The 18,379-nt window shown below is 28.0% G+C and overlaps 3 protein-coding genes and 1 long non-coding RNA gene across 4 annotated transcripts; 2 read left to right on the top strand and 2 right to left on the bottom strand.

Moving 5' to 3' along the window:
* Positions 1 to 4,823: 4,823 nt before the first annotated feature.
* Positions 4,824 to 5,576, bottom strand: LOC112681551. The gene is made up of 4 exons (XR_003148407.1): positions 5,537 to 5,576; positions 5,393 to 5,474; positions 5,175 to 5,326; positions 4,824 to 5,105 (listed from the first exon to the last, which is right to left on the bottom strand). It is a non-coding gene; the product is annotated as an uncharacterized LOC112681551 (long non-coding RNA).
* A 1,429-nt stretch (positions 5,577 to 7,005) lies between these two features.
* LOC112681550 lies at positions 7,006 to 7,535 on the bottom strand (the record flags this gene model as incomplete). The annotated part of the gene is made up of 1 exon (XM_025551796.1): positions 7,006 to 7,535. A coding segment is annotated over one exon (519 nt), but the record flags the coding sequence as incomplete, so codon positions are not given.
* A 1,271-nt stretch (positions 7,536 to 8,806) lies between these two features.
* On the top strand, positions 8,807 to 10,457 carry LOC112681553. The gene is made up of 5 exons (XM_025551797.1): positions 8,807 to 8,993; positions 9,357 to 9,502; positions 9,563 to 9,657; positions 9,749 to 9,948; positions 10,029 to 10,457. Exons 2-5 carry the CDS (start codon positions 9,367 to 9,369, stop codon positions 10,189 to 10,191), a joined length of 594 nt encoding a protein of 197 aa, XP_025407582.1. The 5' UTR covers positions 8,807 to 8,993; positions 9,357 to 9,366; the 3' UTR covers positions 10,192 to 10,457.
* Positions 10,458 to 15,510: 5,053 nt separating this feature from the next.
* Positions 15,511 to 18,362, top strand: LOC112681554 (zinc finger BED domain-containing protein 4-like). The gene is made up of 3 exons (XM_025551798.1): positions 15,511 to 17,100; positions 17,191 to 17,425; positions 18,250 to 18,362. The coding sequence occupies exons 1-3, from the start codon at positions 15,511 to 15,513 to the stop codon at positions 18,360 to 18,362; spliced, it is 1,938 nt and encodes a 645-aa protein (XP_025407583.1).
* Positions 18,363 to 18,379: the final 17 nt, after the last annotated feature.

The raw sequence follows: 18,379 nt of genomic DNA, 5'->3' as shown, positions 1-18,379 counted from the left end.
TCCTTATTCGAGCTTCTGGTGATTAGCCTATGTACTCGTAGTATGGGGTGACAGGAGAGTGATCATCTTAATTTGTTAAATAATTAGTAGGAAATAAGTTAGTAGGCTAGAATCAAAAGTCACATGTTCCAAAAAATGGTAAAATGAGTTGTCGACACTGTCTAATAGAAATTTTGACGGGGAATTAGAATTTATAATTAGTTTGTTTCAAAACTTACAAGAATCGGTGTAAATACCACTAAAGCGCGATTCACACTAGTACGACACGACACGACAAAATATTATATCCATATAATTGAATACGGTAATTCACACCGATCCGTCAAGCTCCGTAACGACACCACACGACACGACAAGACATTCGAGCAAAGAATATTTTGTTGGTCTGTTGGTCCCTGTCGTAATCAATTTAGTTGAAATATACATATTTTTATGTATTCATAAAATCAAATTATTATATGATTATTATTTTATAATAATAAAACTAATAATAACTCATAAAATATTATTTATCAATAATTTAGTAGGTAATAATTTGTTGAGAAGTTTCAGAGTTCATTGCGCACAAACTCGTCGAACACTTGATTTATATACATAATGATTATATTATATTATACAATAATAATATTATAATTAATAAACATTGTACATAGATACAGTCTTTATATTAGATTCGACTATATAATATGGTTTATATATATAAATTATGGAATGAAAGTATAAATAATATGTTGTTTATATTATTCAAAATAGATAGGCACAAATCATAGTAGGTACAAAAATAATCCCATTTTTAAATAAACCAAACAACTACGGATCATATAAACTGATTACTAATAATATTATTTATTTTTTGTGATTTTTTATGATTTGTGTGCATTTGTAGTGTAAACTGTCAAGACGAATGACGTTTGCAACATTTTATTTATTACAATAAATTACAATTATTATTAAATTACATTTATTACTTTTAATTTAATACAATTAATATAACTAAAATATTAATTAAATTTGAAAAATGAATACGGAAATGTTAATTAAATTGGTCAGTATCAGCTATAAAGTATAAAAATAACATATTACAATTTACCATCATGGTTACATAATATATCACTGATTACTGATTCATGGTATACGATCCTATCACTTATAACTTAACTGAGAACCGACACAATATGAAAACCCAATAATACTATAAATTTAGGAAATAGATATAATTATATTTTTTGTGTGAAATATGTCATATCATTGATTATGGATAGTACTACTACAACTATCCATAATCAATGGTCATATTTATCACTCAATCAATTCTGTGTTGTGGTGATATAATAAATATACAGAGGTATCAAAAATTGTCAGATTGGAAAAACCAATACTTTATAGTTTATACATATTATGCTTGTTTTATATTAAATAAGATATGTTGTGTAATTTGTTAATTTATTTAAGCCTTTATTAGTTATTGATCATGCAAATACATTCATAGGCGGACCCAGAGTTTTACATTTGAGTGTGCTCTGTCCTTTTTTAGTTATTTTTTAAAAATGTAAAAGGGAGGCTATAAAAACGTACGTGTAGACCGTGTTATGATTTAAAATCTAAAACTTAAGACTTCGTTAATGATGTAAAATAATTATTGATAAAAAATATACGTAATTATTATTTCAGACTTATTTTGAACACTTACAGTATCAAGGGCGTATTTGTGTTGTGGCCGGGGGGGGGAGCGAAACTAATTTTTCTTCAATACAAATTTAAAAATAATTTACAGTTCATTACAGTGGCATACCCGGGGGAGGGGGGGATTCGGGTCTGGACCCCCATTGAAATTTCTGCATACTCAATGGTTTAATAGTAAATAGTGTATTTTTATTTCTCATAATCTTCAAATTTTATAGATTATATAATATACCTATAATGTATAAACCATGTTTAAATTATATTGCTTTTTTAATATTTTTTTTTTGTAATGTATATTTTTTATAATATTTTACTACCAAATAAAAATTGATATCAAATTATAGTACCAACCTATTATAGTACACCTTTGTGAAAAATATATGTGATGTGTGTATAACAATTGTGACTATTACTATAATTATTAACAATAATTAGTTGGTATTGAATTAAACTATAATTATAATTGGAAAACAAATAAATAAAAATGTTGAACCTCCGCTAAAAAATTCCTGAGTACGCCTCTGGTTCATTATCTATAGCTCATGTTCCTGTTCATTCGAGTAAATAAATAAAAATACAAGTACTAAATCAAATTAAATATTTATTTAATAAATGTAGTGCAGTAAGTTTGTATTATACAGTGGTATAAAACTGTATTATACAAATGGTATACAATTATTTTATATAGACAGTATCAAAGAAAAAATGAAAGCGTTATTATTAGTAACTTAAATATTAATATTTAGTTGTACTTATAAAATGGATCTCCAATAAAGTAAAGTAATATTATAAACATTAAAAATATACAATATTATTATAATCGTGTTAATTTAGAATTCAGGTGTCAAAAAATGACTAAAATAAGTTTATTGTACTATTATAATATTCAAATATTGTAAATATATAGGTACAATGAGATAGTATATAACTATAAAAGTAGTCTCTTTATTTCTATTTGAAAAATATGTATTTCTATGTATAAAATACATACGTCTGTTACCTATACCATAATTGCAAATCAATAGCATAACTAAATATTAATTTGGTGAATAATTTTTATATTATGTTTTTTTAAATTTTTTCTAACTTTTTAGCCATTTTTTTCAATTATTCCATTTCAAAATAATTTATATTTCATAATTAACAATGGGCTTTGTTAAATTCCTTATAATTTAAGGTAAAGTAAGGTTCTATACGGTATAATGCGGTATTAAACAAAAAATAAATAAAATACCCTATTTTAACATCTCTAAATAAATGTATTTAAAACCTACCGCACATAAAATAAGTATTAATAATAAAAACACAAATAGTTCTTATATTAAAATTGTTCCTTCAGTCTGAATCCTGTATAAAAAAAAAAAACAACAAATTATCATAGTAGTAATAGTACCTATTATTTTTTAAAAAAAACTTTATAAAACAATTAACATAGGTAACTTAATTTAACAAGTATCTAAGTAGAAAACAAAAGGTTGGTAAGTAGTCAAATAACAAATTCCAAATTTCTTTTTTTCATTTTGGCATATTGTCAATTATTATGATTATTATTTGGGTTAGGAAATTCTAGCTCTATAAAATATACAAATATGCATGCATTTGTTCACAAAAAAATGACTAAATATCTATGTACAACAAAAAGTACCAGATGTTATGGTGTAAAAACCAATTAGACGAGTAAAATTATTAAGGACTTATACAGCTCTAATAAATACAAAAATATACAATATGCATAAATGCACCAAAAAAAAATGACAAACTAGTAAATATGTGGTAAAATAAATGTTACTTTACATTATCTCATAAATACATCGGTTATGGTTGTAAATGTCTATAACCATAACAATATCCGTGGAAGATAATACCACTATTCGTTCCACAACCAAAAATGTTAAGATATAAGAAGATAAACAAAAATGATACCTGTGACCTAATTGACAAATTATATTTTTGAATTTATTATCATACTATAGTGATAGACTAGTAATTTATATTCTTAATTAATTATACATTACATTTTTTAAATAAATCTATGTATTATATTCAAAAAAAATACAAGACATGGGGGAACGAATGCCCACTTCACAACCCTTATCAAATCCCCCTTCTGCAGTATTACTCACAAAAAACTAAAATTTAATTAATGTGTATGCACATATATTCTTAACATTAGTTATTCAATTTTCTTATACATATTATTCACATAAGGATGTGCCAAGGCACACCCTGTAGAGCCGCCTATGAATACATATTTATATATTTAATAATTAGTAAATTACAAAATAAATATTTTTTTTTAAAACAATATGTTGTATTTTAATTACTACAGTAAAAGATCAAATTAAACAAATAACATTTTTTCATTTTAAAACAAAGTAAACCAACAATTTCTATGTATTTAGAAAAATAATTCATAAATATGCATATATAAATGTATATGACACAGTATATACTTGGATTTGGAGTATAGAGCTAAGACTAAAGTAGTTAATGATCAATTCACACATTTCTTTTTTTTTTATAACTACATTTTTACAATGTCCCTCTCATTTAATGTTTATTTTCATTAAAAATAAATAATTACAAATCAATCAATGTATACTAAAAAAAAATAATAGAATAGGTAAGTTATTTTAATTGCACAAATTAAGTGACATGACAAATAACTTATATCAGACTGGTATTACAATGTTTTGAGCATCGAGGAAGTGAGTCCTTTTTTTCTGATGCAAGGTTGTATACATTGTGCCTACACGTCTTTCCATTTATAATTATAAGGTATTCTGAGATATATTTTTCGTATAATGTATGATTTGCATTTTATATTAAAACTATCTTGAGCGTGAATAGACCAAATAATGGACATTAATTCAATAATAAATTTCAAAGGCAATACACATTAGTTATCAATAATTTTACTAGAGCATGAACAAATTTCCGTAGTGCAAATTTTTGCAGTATTTGAGTAAGGTCATACCTAATATAAAAATATTAACACTTAACATATCCACAACCCTAGATAAATTAATAAAAATTGAATGAACATTCAACATATTTTACAGTATATGCTCTAGGGTACAACATATTTTTAGGGCTATGGATGTTTTAAAAAATTATTCATTTTTACACTTATTTTTTGAAATTATGTTAATTTTTAATTAATATTTTACGATATAAGAATCTTTTAATATTCCATGAAAATGACACTCATATTAAAAAAAAAAAAATTTATTTGCCAATTTAGATTAATAAAAACTCCATAGCCCTACTTATGGTATGTACCAATAACTTAACCTAATTATTTAAACATACAATTAAGATTAACTATTAATGTGATTATCAACAATTTTTACAAATGTAGAAGTAGTTAGTTGGTCTTGATGTTGTACTATTTTTTTTTTTTTTTTTTAATCAGAATGTAACTAAAAAAAAAAACCATTAAAATATTTATAGAATTGATATATTCTATATAAAAAGAAATGTATACATACTTATTAAGTTATCAGGTGAGATATACTATGCTGAGACTAACCAAAATAACAATTTTTATTTGTTCTTCCAATCTTGTAATAAATATTTGATTTAAAAGTTAGTAGGTACTACTAAATGCAATTGAAATTTGAAAGAAAACAAAATTAATTTCCTAAAAAATAAACAAAAATTATGATGAACATCAAATTATTAATTTTATAAAAAAATTCATACTTACATAATAGCTGGTCAAATTGAGCTGTCTAATCATATAGTTCACTGTATTCATTGATTAATTATATAAATTCTACCAATTGCCACTGAAATACAATAAAATATTTTAACCCTGGTTATAATTTATGAAAAAAAAAAATTTACTTACATAATTGTTTGTTTAGCTTGTTGAAAAATTAAAATATAATATAATATAGATATACATATGTAACATGTATATTTTATTCCTTTATTCCATATATATTTATTTATAGTTATCAGATAGGTACCAGTAGAAAGCAATATAAATTTGCATTTAATTGTTGGTCAAATTGAGGTGTCTAGTCATATAGTTTACTGTTATTTTTGACTAATTAAACCAATAATACAAATTGCCACTGAATTAGAATTAAAATATTTGAACCCTGGTAATTATTTGCTAATAATATTATACATAAATCATTTAATAAAAAAAAATGTATTATTAATTTATTAATTAAATTATTTAATTTATTAAATTTATTAATTTTAGATTGAACTTACCAATATAGTATATAAAAAAAGTTGTCAGCAAAATATGAAATCTAATTACCATACACATAATAATACATATTGCTGATTGGATAAAAGTATATTTTTAATTAAATTCAAATTTTTTAAAATAACACTATCAAAAAATATAATATGCATTGAAATAATTGATATTAACCTTAAATGTATATTTAAAATAACATACTCTAATTTCTCATCTTTCCTCTTTAGACCTACCACCTACTTTTTGCAACCTAATTCGTTCTTTGTTCTCTAGCTGGTCTCTCTCTTTCTTTTCTCCTTTTGGTTCTCACAATACTCGCTCCACCTGTACTGGTCTCCCACAAGGCAGTTGCTTAAGTCCCATTCTTTTTAATATGTACATAAACTTTATCGCCAAACATCTCTCTTCACGTGACCATCAGTTCCTCATCTACGCAGATGACATTGTAATTTTTTCTACCAACAAATCCTTAAATCTCGCTATCGAGACCTTAAACATAGCTCTCATGGATCTTAACGACATACTTAATCGTTCTTTCTGTACAGTCGCCCCTGAAAAATGCAAAACTGTTATCTTTACTCGACGTCGTTATCTAAATCCTCCTAGTATCTTCCTTGATAGTACTATCATACCTTTTGTTCCCGAGGCACAGATATGTATAATAAACTAGATTGCTAACTGATGATAAGATGTGAAGCCATTATCCGCCATTTCATTTGATAGGGGAACGTTGGACCAGTTTTTCTATTATGTCTCTAATATTTTGAGGTTATGTTGAGTGACTCTGAGGATGTGGTTAGGCTTAGTTTTGGAGTATTCTGGTGAAGTGAAGCTTCGTTTGCAAGTTTGTATGCTGTTTCGTTACCAGAAATGCCGATGTGGGACGGGACCCACAAGAAAGTGAATGTTTTATTTGATGTTGTTATTAGTTCCTGGATATGCTGGACTAATTCATTTGTAGAGTAGGGATCAAGGATTGATTTTAAAGCACTTAAAGAGTCGCTGATGATAACGAAAGAGTTCGGAATGGACTCATGTTAATACATGTAAGATCTGGGGATCGAGGTGGCCACTTTATTATACCATTAGTTCCTATCCAACGATTTTCAAAATGTTAATTTAAATAATTCTTCACGACGTTTGCATTGTGTGCCGGGGCTCCATCTTGTTGCAAAATCAAATTGTTTCTTGTTGCGAGAGGAATGTCGTTTAGCATGATCGGTAGCTCATTCATTATAAATTCTAAATACAGTCTTCCATTTAATGTACCGTCGTAGAAATAAGGTCCCGATTTACCTCCAATCAAACCACACCAAACATTTGTTCCCCAGATACATTGATTATTTGTTTCAAAAACCCAATGGGGATTTTGAGTGTCCCAATATCGATTATTTTGTTTATTTATTACTCCGTTGTTGGTAAATTTGGATTTATCTGTCCATAATATGTAATTTAAAATAAAAGGATTGTTTTCTAATTGAGTTACCAACCAAGAAATAAACATAATTCTACGTTTAGCATCACCGTGGCGTAAATGTTGAACTAAATCAGGCCTGTATGGATGAAATTTATGTTTTTTTAAAATTTTATGAACGGTATTAGGAGAAATGCCTATTTCAAAGCCGACATGACGCGTACTAACTCAGGGATTTGCTCTTACGTACGCCAGCACTCGAAACTCAATATCTTCCCTCAATGCATTAACTTGTATAGGTTGTTGGTTGGCTATAATTCTAGTGTTAGAAAAAGAACCAGTAATTCTTAAATTCCTTTCTAACTTATGGAAATAACTGTATGACGGGTGTTGCCTATCTGAATTTAGAAAAACGAAAAATTGTTTTATTATTTTGACCAACACGAAAAATTATTAAAAGTACTAATAAATAATAAATACATACTTGGGTAACGTTCAGCATAAGCACGTGCAGCCAGACGTGAATTTTTTTCACATTCCCAGTAAACAAAAAGCATATCAACTTTTTTTTGAATTATTCATATTTTGTTTAAGTAACAAGCTATTTCAATTATGAAATTATTTATTGTAATTTCACTATTGTTTAATAAACACGCGTGAATTCGTAAAATATGACTAAAGCAAATACGAAACAATAGTAGTTGCACTGGCCTATTTGAAATGAAAACAGTCATTTGATCGTTTTTAAATTACCTAATATTCAGATAAGAACAGATATAAAATGATTTAGAAAACCCGTATCACTTAATGGCCATTTAAAATATCCAATAATAGAAATAAAATTGACATGTTTAAATTGTAATGGAGAGAAGTTTGAACAATTCATAAGATGACGAATAAATGTAATTTTGCAATAATAAAAATGAAATTAATTAACATTGTTTTTTTTTTTTTTAATCACCTGAGATAAACTTACAAAAATAGTTGCTTTAGGGAAAGAGGATGCTTTCCAAAAGTAGGTACTAAAAATATCACTAGAAGATATCATGCGGTGCTAAAAGGATTAACTATTTAAGCCATAAAATTAATGAATAATTCAAAAATGTCAAAAAATAATATCAATCACTGAAATATCCATAACTCAGCTATTTTTTAACATAGGAAGTTGGTTTTACCACTAAAATTCATGAAAATATAAGAGTAAAAATAACTAACCAAAAAATAGTGGAGTTGCCATTTAAAAAAAAAAGCTGTTATGCGCATGCGCGAAATGAAATGGCATAAAAATTGTTTAATTACTTTAATAAGTTATAACAAACTTTGTTAAGCACCACAAACAAACAGAATTCAAGTATCTTTAATATTTGTTAAGTTATAGAGTGTTTCTAACAACCGATTACACACTGTATATCAACGACCAATATAGTTAATAATAATAATATAATATAGTTAATGGTTATATGTAAGGTAAATTATAAATGCAATTATTATATTATAAATTAATTTGTTTTTACTGCATTTCAATAATGTATATAATAATTTACGATATCTGTTTCTATTTACAGACATTTCATCTATTACTATTTTTATTTTTTTTTATTTGATATTGTTCTTCAGTTATTCAAGCCGGATCTTGTATTTGTAAACCTCTCGGAACTCAAGGATCTACAATTTCAGGTAACATGCAATCCATGTAGAAAGATGTTAATTTTGGAAGCATCTTATTTGTCCAAATATATTTATCTCTGTTGATATGCTGAACATATAACTCATTTCCCATACTAAATAAAAGAAATATACATATTGATTTTTTTGATATATTTAGTTGGCCTTGAATTTGCCAATAAAATTTGTGGTTTTTTTAAGTTGAAGTTGACCCGTTTCTGTAAGTTCTAAACAAAACTGTAACTTTTTGTCTTGAGCTGTGTAATGTTTGTAACACTGCAATGAGCAACTGTGGTATCATTGTATGTGATCAGTAATTTAATAAAAACTGTTTTTTACTTCACTCTTGTAACATTGTTATGTATAAAAACAAAGGTGATCACATATGACTAAAGAAATGACATATGGTGTTGAAATGGAACGTCTTGCCAGAAATAAATATGAAGAATTATATGGTGTTTCAGTTGAAGCATGTGGATTGTTTACTGACATAGAATTCCCTTTTCTAGCTGCAAGTCCTGGTAATAGTTGGTATTATTTATTTTAGTTATAATTTTATCAACTATTATGCTTTTTTTTAGATAGTCTAATTGACGAAAATTGTATTATAGAAATAAAATGCCCATATGTAACAAGAGAAACCAATACAATCCTTGAAGCCATAGAAAATAAACTAGTAAGAATAATTACTCTTAGTAAATTTCATATTATAACTAATAAAAATGTTATACTCCTACAATTACCACTTGTTCGTTTTTAATATTTAGTTACAGTGCTGCACAGTCGAAAATAATGTTGTAGAACTAAAAAAGGACCATAAATACTATTTCCAAGTTATAGGGCAATTGCGAATAACTAATCGTACTATATGTCATTTTGTAATTTTTACTCCAAACTGGATAAACGTTCAAAAAATCGAATTTGATGAGATATTTTGGAAAACAAAAATGGAGGAAAAATTGAAAACGTAAATATTACTTACTATGATAATGGATAAGATAAAAAAAAAAAAAAACATTAATTTTAATATTTAAATGTGATATTTAGGTTTTATTTGGATTGTCTATTACCCGAAATTGCATGTCCACTTTATGGAAAACGCCTAGAATTAACTGACATCAGAGAACCCAGATACATTTTAAATGAAAAAGAAAAAAGAAAAAACCAAAAGATAAAAAACGGAATTAGCACGGCTTATATAATAGTATAGCTTATAATATAATTCAATATATATTACTATTTATTTAATTTTTAGATTTTTTTACATACCTATGTCCTATAGTATGCTTACACTCTACAATTCTACCTAGTCTATAACATTATAATGACCAAACAGTATAGTGAATACGTGCAGATATTACAAATATTGCAAAATAATTATTTACATGCAGTAGACATTTATATCGACGCAGTATATACATTATTATCAATAATAATTCGATAACTGTGAGTCAATATATTATGTTGTATTACCGTTTTTACTATCTATAATAATGTATTGCTACATAAATTTATTTAAGTAGTAACTTTTAATAAAAAAAGTATAAAAATATATAAAATATAATATAATATAATATATATTAGGTATTAATATAATTTTAATTAATTATACCTATATTTGATTTTTTTTAAACAAAAAGTAATATGTATCTACTCCAAAAGAATTTACGAATGTGTCGGCGCGGCAAGTGCCCAACAATAATAGAGGGCTGGCTTGTTCGCCTTAATAATTATTGAAGGACTGGTATTAAAAATAAGTATAATTAAAACAAATAAATAAAGATTGGTGTGAATAAGTGGACTGTGTAATGTAAATAATGAAAAAGGGTAATATAAATATAACTAATGACAATTAATAATTTTCTGATAATAATGTATAAATGCAAATTAAACAAATAGTAACTAACTGAACTAAATAAATGAAATGTGTGGACCACACGGCACACACCAAATAAATAATATAAATATAAGCGATGAAAAATAATATAAATAAATACAATAAATAATTCAATAATTGACCCAACACGGCTCGCAAATAATAAGAAATAAAATGCGTGACCCACATGGCACACACGAAATAAGAATTTTATAATAATTTGCCTACGACGGCATACCGCAGTGATACAATAAATATGTGCCTATGGCGGCAATACAAGAGCTCTATATATATAATAATAAATAACGTGCCTACGACGGCTAGGCCCGTCGGCCTTTAAACACAAATGAACAAATATGGTCGACCAATACTCACTTGTGACTATGTTGAAATGGCTGATTCCATCCACGCGACCGCACCAACCCTGTGATTAAACAATTGTCTATGACGGCACACCGCAGTGTATCAATAAAAAATAAATCACAGAATTGGTACGTGCGACCACTCAAGCACAGTCACCAACGAAGATAAAAGCCGTTCTGCAGCCCGAACGATGACACAAATGACAAAACCACGTTATTCACAAGGCGACCGCTGGTATACTATAAACAATGAAAAATTATAACGCTGGACAATATCTGATTGCCTCGAACGATACTTTACCAGACGGTCGAATCACAAAACAAAAAGGAGTGACGAAAACGTGGTTTCACTAGACAATTGACTGCAGACACGGGAACACGGATACAATAAAGTTGATGTGTACAACACGACGACCAAAAAACGAGAGCGAGATGGGTCCGACGACATTCACCACGAAGGCTAAGGCCGCCGGACACCACAACGAAGATAAATGTCTCAGTGCCACCACACTAAACCAAAAATACACGAGAACTTACGAAACTTTGGCACTGAGAACATGACTTTTACTTTTACAAAAACATAACCGACAATATGAAGAAAACGTGGAATAACGGGCATTTACGCGCGACGATAACAGCGCGATTACGTGCCCGGCCGGTCGCACACGGAGGCTTATCACCACCGCCGACGATGGCTGCGGACACGCAACGCACCGCTACACATCGCACGAAAATGTTAACACAATACAGACGAATTACAACACGTTACAATTTATTTTGCGGCTTATGGCGCGAACAGAATGATTACAATAGCTAATATTGTAGTTTTTTTATTTAATTATACTTGAAAAAGTAATTATTCAATAAATACAAATCAAGCTTTGTTATAATATAGTTTATATGATCTATATAATGTTACATATATTAAGGTAAGCAGTGACTTAAATTGTAATCAGTAGATCATGGGTACGCTTGGACATAAAATAATACGGCGGCATTTACGTGTATGCATTTTATATTTACGCAATCTGCCACAGACGAAGGTTGAGAAAATAATAAGCGTCGCTTCCGAATGAGCACAATCATCGGCCGGCCGCTGACGACGAGTGGTGGACGCGGCTTAAACGTCGCGTGCTTGCGCATCGTGAAAACACCTAACAGCGCGTTCTCTCGGTCGTTGTATGCGTTTTGTTTTCGGTGTGGCGTCCTCTTAAGCATTTCCCAGAACTACAATTAAGTAATAAAATTTCTAAACAGTCTTGTAACAATTCTTCACTACTATCTCTTAATGCTGAAAATGTTCAAAGAAATAATCTTTTACCAAAAATAAAAATGCTGAAATTCCATTTAATTTTGAAATATTTAGTGAAGCAGCAGTAGAACTGGTTGTTCATTTACATAGTGACAATAATTATTTTAAAATTTCGCTTTGAGGCTAAACACAAGGAATTGAAAATGTATGCTAGAGTAACAACTTCCAGAAAAAATATAACATTGACGTTAGCTAAAAAATTTCAGTTTAAATTTGCTCAAAATTTAATGGAATCAGATAAAAACATTATTTTTAAAGATAAACATAGGATTATTAGTAGAGACACTGAAATTATTGACAATAAACTTAATCTATCTTCATCACAGTATATTTGTTATACTGAGTCAATATGTAATGGAATTTTATACAAAGAAGGTTATTATCTAACCAAAAGTTGTAATGAAACATGTTTATTTAAAATCAGTGAAATTATATTTATTAATCAGCCAGAAATTATGGTTTATATTTTGGTTCAAGAAATAAGATTGAATGAGTTTAGTTCACATTATGAATCTTTTAATGTGAGTGTTAGTGAAGAAGTGATAAATTGTTGTTTTATATGTGATATTAATGAATTTGATGGACCTCCCATAAATGTCACAACTATTTCATCTGGTAAAAAAATGATACGTTTAAAACAATTTAATTAATTTGATAATATTATTTTCATTTTATCATAAAAATATTTTATTATCTAAATGGGAGTATTAATTTTTTATTGTTAACATATTTATCATGTACTTATTGTTCCTATTTAAAAACTTGATTAATACTTTATTTGTACATTTTTGGTTTTAATTGCAGATTTGTATTGCAATTTTTCATATAATACTTGGTACAATAATTTAAGTTAATAATTCAGATGGAGGATTATACTCCTAATGCATCATATTTAAATATAGGAGAATCTTCTACTTCTGTAAGTAGTTATAATAAATTTAACTTTTTAAGACTGTAATTTTATAAATTTAAACTTGACTTCATTGTTTACTATTTTATCAAAATACGTTAGGAATCTCTTGGAGTGCATGAACCATTTGATGAAGATTTATATACTAGTCCAATTAATGAAAGTACTTGCAGTGTTGTATCAGATTATAATTACCCAGTTGAAGATTTGCTAAAAATGCAAAACTTATTTGATTCATGGGAATTAAAATGTGTTTATCAAACATGTGTTGGTAAGAAAATTGCTATAAACTATAGTGTATGACTTATAATAATAAATTATAAAGATAATTATTATTAATATACTATATTAGGTTAAATTCTTAATCACTGTTTATTATTTTTCCTATTTTTACATAAAATGCATTATTAACTTACTTACCTATTGATTTATAGTTAATTCTATATTGTTTATTTATGCTGTATACATTTTATAATACATATATTAATTATTTATTAATGTGCCATGTGTGAGCCACATATTTATTTATTATTATTTATTAGCTGTGCCCCTGTTGGGCCAGCGTTATTATTATTTGTTTGCTTGTTTATATTATCTATTGTCACAATTTCTTATATATTGCAATTTATTCTCTGTTAAGTCAATCAAGCCATTTATTTTATTTATTATACAGTCCATTTATTTATATTTGTTCCTTTATTTATTTATAGTTTATAACCAGCTAAAAGGTGAACAAGCTAGCCTGCCTAAAGTTGGTAGGCACTTGATAAGTGACCCAACCATGATATTCTGTTTGACAGTAAAAATTTGATTTGATAATTTTGGTTTTTCATTTTTGGAGCCAACATTTTTAAATATTTATTAATCTTATCGTTAATACAAAATAATTATGATGATAAACAAATAGCGTTTCCCGGGACTGATTTCTCTACCAAACTATCCGAACAAATTTTTCGTTGAGTTAGTCTAGAAGCTCTGACCGGTTTCACGTCATTTGGTGACGTGAACTTCCAACTTAATCGCGTAAGCAAAAAGAGCGCAAAGTAAAAAGTAAAAATACAATCTAGTTAAAAAACCATAATTTCTAATTATTATTTAATCAACATGTTGTTACGTCTTAGAATTTGAGATTAGTGATGGGTCGTTCCTGAACGAATCTTTCCAAATGAACGAGTCCAGTAGAGGAACGATTAGGAACGATTCCACCCGAACGTTCCTATTCGTTCCTTCGTTCCATTTCGTTCCTATGTTCCAATGGTAAAATGTACCAAAAGTGCATAGTATAATTGTTGTACTAGTAAGTTGTCCATTATAATTAGGAATATTCGAAAATTAGATTGTAGATAACATTTTATCACGGACCAAGATAATGATTCATATTCTTACTCCGTGTATTTTATATTCTTATCATGGCTATAGATTATTTTTAGCCGTGATTCTTATAATTTATTGAAAATCAAAATTGAAATCGATAGTTAATAGTTATTCACAATTGACTAGTTGAACAAGAACGAGAGTAAATAAGTAAAATATATGGATAGGTGCATCAAAAAAATATCGATATTATACCATCGATCATTCATTTCACTATCGTTTACCTAAACTAGCATAAAATAAATCATAATTAAAAATTAATAATAATAATATAGATATTTAATTACGTTTTCTTCTATGACCTATTTATACCGAGTTGGCTATCTAAAGAAGTTCATTTAATTACAATACACATATTTTATATTTATAGAAACGTTATAATATTTTGCTTAAGGCATAACAAATGAAAACTAATAAACATTAATAATATTAGAATGTATTAATAAAATATCTATTATTTTGTCTTTTATTATATTGTTATGTTCTTAAATTAGTTGAGCCTACACTCTACACTTCTACAGTTGTACAGTTTATTTTTCAATCGCGGTGTCTATGTGCATAAAATTATTAATATTACATTTATAAGACATTTTGTCAATGTTAGTTGATTAAACGACAAAATAGTAAGTTACATTTAATTTATATTTTCTATAAATTAAATTAATAAGTAATTTTGTAATATTATTCTTGGTATAATGGATAAAAAAAAGTGTGAAACGTGGAATAATTTTGAAGTGGTTGATGGTGAAAAAGCAAAATGCAATTTTTGTTCTAATACTATTTCTTATAAAGGGGGTTCTACGGCTAATTTAATGAGACATTTAAAACGAAAACACATAGTTCAATACGAAGCTAGGAAAAAAAGATCTATTGAAATTCTCGAAAAAAACATCGATGAACTTGATAATGTTTCCGTATCCGAACCTTCCCATTCTAATTTAACTACTATTACACCTATAATTAAAAATAAAACAGCTAGCGTTACAAAAACACAAGTATCCATAGATGCGTATACATCAAGGCCGATGCCTATTTCGAAATCTAAAAAAATTGATGAGCAGTTAGGTATAATGATGGCTAAAGAATACCAACCGTTTAGTTTGGTTGAAAATAAAGAGTTTAAAAAATTTGTATCATTATTAAATCCAAGCTATTCTTTGCCAAGTAGAAAAACAATTACTTATAATATTTTACTTCAATTATTAGAAAACACCAGGGAAAAGGTTAAAAGGAGTTTAGATAATGCATCATATATAGCAATGAGTACGGACGGTTGGACATCTGTTAATAATGAAAGTTACGTCGCTGTTACAGTACATTTTATTGATACTGAACTATGCGTTTTAAAATCTCATTTACTAGGATGCTATTATTTTGAATTATCACATACAGCAATCAATTTATCGACATTTTTAAACAATTATTTTGAAGAGTGGAGTATTGTAAATAAAGTTAAAATAGCTATTAGCGATAACGCTAGTAATATTACAGCTGCAATAAGTTCAAATAAAAATTGGAAACACATTCCTTGTTTAGCGCATAGCATTAATTTGATAGCCCAATGTGGGTTAGAAGAAATTAAACAAATACATAAAAAAGTTAAAAAAATAGTAGAGCATTTTAAGCGTAGTTCTCAAGCAGCAGCAAAATTAAAAAACACACAAATTCAGATGAATTATCCAGTACTAAAACTGAAACAAGATGTGATAACGAGATGGAACTCGACTTATAATATGTTTAATAGGTGTTTAGAGACAAAAGATCCATTAGTATCCACTTTGGCTATGATTGGTAATACTGAAATGTTGACGGCGTCAGATTTTAATTTAATGGATTATTATTGCAAACTTTTTAAGCCTTTTAAAGAAGTTACAATTGAGTTAAGTTCGGAAAAAGGGGTATCAATTTCCAAAGTTATAGTTCTCACAAATGCATTGTTATCTCACATAAAAACAATGAGAACTGAGAAAAACTTACCACTTGATATTTATTCTATGATTTTAAAGATGGAAAATAAAGCCGAAAACAGATTTGCCGGTATGGAAGACAATTCTACTTTTGCTGAAGCAACTTTAATTGATCCACGTTTTAAAAAAAAAGGATTTAGTAGCGAGACATATTATACCCGTACTTATCAAAACGTTGTGCGCAAGATTTCAAGTATAATTAAACGCAAGAGACAATCTATTAATCAAGAAGAAAATATAGTTACAGATAACGAACAAATCACTATGTCAACTGAAAAAAAAGAAACCTTTGAGATATGGAAAGAATTTGATTCACAGGTATGAATTTTAATTTACATTTTTAAACAATTTATCAAATAACGATAATTTATGATAATAAATAGCCTATTACATATTATATTTTTTTAGGTAAAAGAAGTTACAACAGTGAGAACTGACACTTCCGATGCAATTGTGGAATTAGATAAATTTCTTAATGAGCCTTTAATCCCAAGGAAATCAGATCCTCTTGTATGGTGGAAGGAAATGAAACGTATATATCTAAATATATACCATTTGATGTTACAAAGATTGGGAGTGCCATCAACATCAGTTCCATGCGAACGAACGTTTTCTAAAGCCGGATACACACAAACAGACAGGCGTAATAGACTTTCCATAAAAAATATGGAAACATTAATGTTTTTAAATGGCAATCTATAATACATATTTCAGGTAACTTCCTAATCATTTTTTGTACTATTATTATTTTAAATAGTAATTTATTGAATTTATTGTTATTGTAATATAAATGCAAAGACTGCAAAAACACCGTTGGGTTTTTTATTTTATAATTTATAAATACCTATTCCTAATCCTAATTATAAAACATGAATACAATCTAAAATATTTAAATATCGACTATTAATATTTGTGATAATGTGTTTATGGCGGTCAATATATTACAATTGAGTTATAATTATTTCAGTTAACGGAATACCGGTTCCGCCGCCCGGTAATAACCGGGCCCGTACACTGTGAACTATATTTTGTGAACGAAAGGACCGAAGGAACGAATCATTTGAACTTGTTCCTTTTCCGGACCTGGAACGATAGGAACGATTCACAAAATGGAACGAAAACTCCCATCACTATTTGAGATGAGTAATGATTCGACATACTTATCAACCGATACGTTAACACGTATCAATGATAATCACGTCTTCATAATAATGTCGGTAAGAATAAATTCCCTCCTCGACACGCTATCCGGCCACAGGTACACTAGGGAAATTCGCGTGGCTCGTGAAACGTCGTACGAGGTCGTCTCCCTTGTTTATTCCGTGTATTTATATACATTGTATACATTCCCAGTTATACATTACGCCCCTCCAACATCGAGACTGAATTCGATATCGGTATCGTGTTCATTGTTTCTCGACACTTCTTTTCTTTTCTGACCTCTTAACGGTTATGTCGTTGATCTAGTTTCAATTCTAAGTTGTGATCCAGACCACATGGCCGCGGCGGGTGACAAGAGCTGCGACACGTACTACAACGGCGTAATGTATAACCCTCCCCTTCTAACACCGTTATATTAATGCATTTGTTTTTTTTT

Source organism: Sipha flava, unplaced genomic scaffold, assembly GCF_003268045.1.
Source record: "Sipha flava isolate LNK unplaced genomic scaffold, YSA_version1 19270_pilon_pilon, whole genome shotgun sequence".
Classification (NCBI taxonomy): domain Eukaryota; kingdom Metazoa; phylum Arthropoda; class Insecta; order Hemiptera; family Aphididae; genus Sipha; species Sipha flava.
This window is presented reverse-complemented; position numbering and strand designations above follow the sequence as displayed.

Coding starts and splice junctions, on each gene's coding strand:
- LOC112681553 (XM_025551797.1), top strand. CDS start 9,367: ATGACTAAAGAAATGACATATGGTGTTGAAATGGAACGTCTTGCCAGA. Junction 9,503..9,562: donor TTTTCTAGCTGCAAGTCCTG/GTAATAGTTGGT, acceptor GCTTTTTTTTAG/ATAGTCTAATTGACGAAAAT. Junction 9,949..10,028: donor ATGGAGGAAAAATTGAAAAC/GTAAATATTACT, acceptor TGTGATATTTAG/GTTTTATTTGGATTGTCTAT.
- LOC112681554 (XM_025551798.1), top strand. CDS start 15,511: ATGGATAAAAAAAAGTGTGAAACGTGGAATAATTTTGAAGTGGTTGAT. Junction 17,101..17,190: donor GGAAAGAATTTGATTCACAG/GTATGAATTTTA, acceptor ATATTTTTTTAG/GTAAAAGAAGTTACAACAGT. Junction 17,426..18,249: donor ATACACACAAACAGACAGGC/GTAATAGACTTT, acceptor TCGTTGATCTAG/TTTCAATTCTAAGTTGTGAT.